Source organism: Triticum urartu, chromosome 7A, assembly GCF_056163025.1.
Source record: "Triticum urartu cultivar PI428250 chromosome 7A, HENAU_Tu73, whole genome shotgun sequence".
In the NCBI taxonomy this organism is placed as follows: domain Eukaryota; kingdom Viridiplantae; phylum Streptophyta; class Magnoliopsida; order Poales; family Poaceae; genus Triticum; species Triticum urartu.
The window spans coordinates 511,903,920-511,906,446 of NC_141879.1; the positions used below are offsets into that span (position 1 = coordinate 511,903,920).

A 2,527-nucleotide genomic window follows, 5' to 3' on the forward strand; every position below is an offset into this window, starting at 1 on the left:
TTGAATCAAAGAGGCCCTCAGAGTTGGGACTTGAGACCCAATATATCAAGTCATCCAATCAAATGATGGGAAGAAAGTGTGTGTACGTTATGTGCTACATGAATCCAAACCGAACTAAAGAAATGACTACTATGAATTTAGATATTCCGCTAACAACAGAGTAAGTGTGCAACTACCAAACATACATTAAATTAAGTGCCATTCCTTAACTCTGATATGACCTGTTATAATCGCTATAATACACGCCAAGCAAACAAAACCCAAGATGACAAACCGTCTTGCATCTTGCACATGCGCGAGAAGTTATTTTGGTAACACCACTACTGCGACCATATCATATGCATTTCTGGTTTCTAATATTCAGGTCAGGGAGATTCAACCTAGACTAGATTTTACTTTCTGATAAGATTAAACTGCCTGTAAACTATATAAACAGGAAATTTGGTGTCAATGCATATTTTAGTAAGACCTTTGCAAAATCAGTAAATCACAATACACTAAGGGAGCCTGCCATGCAAATGCAAGAATAGTTTAATGACCTGGCAAGCCCTCTAAGATTTCCAGGCTGAAAAAACTACCATCATTTTTTCCCGATACAATACATGGATAGCATCGATCAGTTTATGAAATGGATATATATAACATTGGGGTTTACTGAAATCACCACGGAGGGGTGGAACCCTTTCTCGCCGAAGGAGACCGTGATCCCAAGCCTGGGTCCGTTGAAAACCTTGTCTTCGGGGTGCCTGCAGATGGGGTCGACCCTCTGTAACTTGCACGGAGAGACTCATCAATGGTTCGTGTGGATTTTGCGATGGCATTCCTCACAAACTTCTGTGCTGCAGGAGACAGATTCCTGGGGCTTGCACTGCCTCCTCTCACAGGGGATGGCAATGGTGGCTTGTGAAACATATGTGTTCGCGCTTTTATCTTCTTCGCAGCATCCCTGGACAGCAGGTGTGCCTTCACATCTCGAACAGGTGGAGGTGGGATCTTGAAATGTGACCTCTCACTACCCCCTGGTGTCTCGTCAGGATCCAACCTCAGTGGTGTTCCATCAATCTCACCCCATGTCATGAACGGGGACTCATCCACACCAGGTGCTGGCGATGGTGTCTTCACAAAACTGTACCCATTGTCTGCTTTCTTCCCTGATTCAATGTAAAACGGGTTTGGTGTCTTCCTTAGATCCTCCAAATCATACTTCTTTCCTTTATCAGGATCATTGTACGCCATTCCTCCAGGAGTAGAGCCTGCAACTAGAGCATACAGTATGGCAGCTGCCTCCTCCTCTTTGGGTCTCCCGTCTTCAGCCAGAGCCTTCCCATGTAACCTGGTGTTTGACTTGTCGATCTCCTTGGTGAGCCCCTTCAGCCGCACCGCAAGCTCCTCATCAGTGAGCGGCGCTTCCCCTCGGTCGGCCGGGTGGTACATGAGCAGGTTCTTGGCCGTAAACTTGGCACCCTCCAACGTACTCGGTGGCTGCCCAGATGTACCATAGCCATCAGTTATTCTGTCGCGCTTAGCATCCTCCAACAACTGTTTATCCGCCACCTCGCCAGGCTCCAGGAGGTGGGCATAGCGCTCGCGGCGGCGGTGGTTGACCTTCTCGAGGATGCGCGAGAAGGACTCGTTGTCCTCGCTGGTGTAGCGGCGGAAGAAGTCGTCGAGCGAGAGCGCGGCAGAGACGTCCTCGTCCTCCTCCTCGGGGTCGCCTGTGGTGGAGGGGGCGACGGCGGGGGTCGCGAGGAAGGACGGTGAGCGGAGCGCGGTGGAGGTGGCGGGCGTCGGGGTGGGGAGGGGCCCGTTGCGCTGGAGACGGCGGCGGCGATCGAGGATCTTGAGCTGGGCGTCGCGGAGGAGGAGCGGGTCCCGGGAGCGCACGGCCTGGAGCCAGTCGAGGCGGTCGCGGAGGCGCGGGAGGTCGGGGAAGAAGTCGCGCTCGATGATGCGCTCGATGGCGACGACGTAGCTGTCCTCGTCGAGCACCTCCGGGCGGCGGCGCTTGGAGGAGGTGGTGGCGAGGGTGGACGCCGAGGCGGAGGCGGAGGACGGGGTGGGCGAGGCGGGGCGAGGGGTGGACGGGGCGGGGGAGGGCGACGGGGTGAGCTGGCGAGGGGAGTGGCCGGGGGAGCGGAGCATCGCGCCGGCGGCTCTTGGGCTAGGGTTAGGTGTTGGGGAATTGGGGATCGGGGAGAGGAAGAAGGCGAGTTCTGTTTCGCAGTTGAGATGAGTTGGGTTTGCGGTGGGTTTTCCCGGACCGGCGCCTGGCAAATATTGACGCGTCAAACCATCAAACCGACCCAATTGGAATCCTATGAGGTAATAAAACAATTTGGCAGATTAAATTGAAATGCTGAGACGTCTTATATTTAGAAACAGATGGTGTAGAATGAAATGACGATGAAACAAGTTCCTCTTTTCTTGATATAATTGAACCCGTTATTATGTGAATTTTGTCGATGGAGAATGTGCCCTAAGCATTTTTCTGCCTCTTTTGATTTAAAGAAATTTCATTGTTGTTATT

General features: G+C 52.2%; 1 protein-coding gene across 1 annotated transcript; it reads right to left on the reverse strand.

The window, feature by feature from the left end:
• Nucleotides 1-431: 431 nt before the first annotated feature.
• Nucleotides 432-2,260, reverse strand: LOC125520359 (DGCR14-like protein). The gene has a single exon (XM_048685258.2). The coding sequence runs from the start codon at nucleotides 2,140-2,142 to the stop codon at nucleotides 661-663; it is 1,482 nt and encodes a 493-aa protein (XP_048541215.2). The 5' UTR covers nucleotides 2,143-2,260; the 3' UTR covers nucleotides 432-660.
• Nucleotides 2,261-2,527: the final 267 nt, after the last annotated feature.

Excerpts from the sequence above, each read along its gene's own strand:
- LOC125520359 (XM_048685258.2), bottom strand. The coding sequence starts at position 2,142 with ATGCTCCGCTCCCCCGGCCACTCCCCTCGCCAGCTCACCCCGTCGCCC.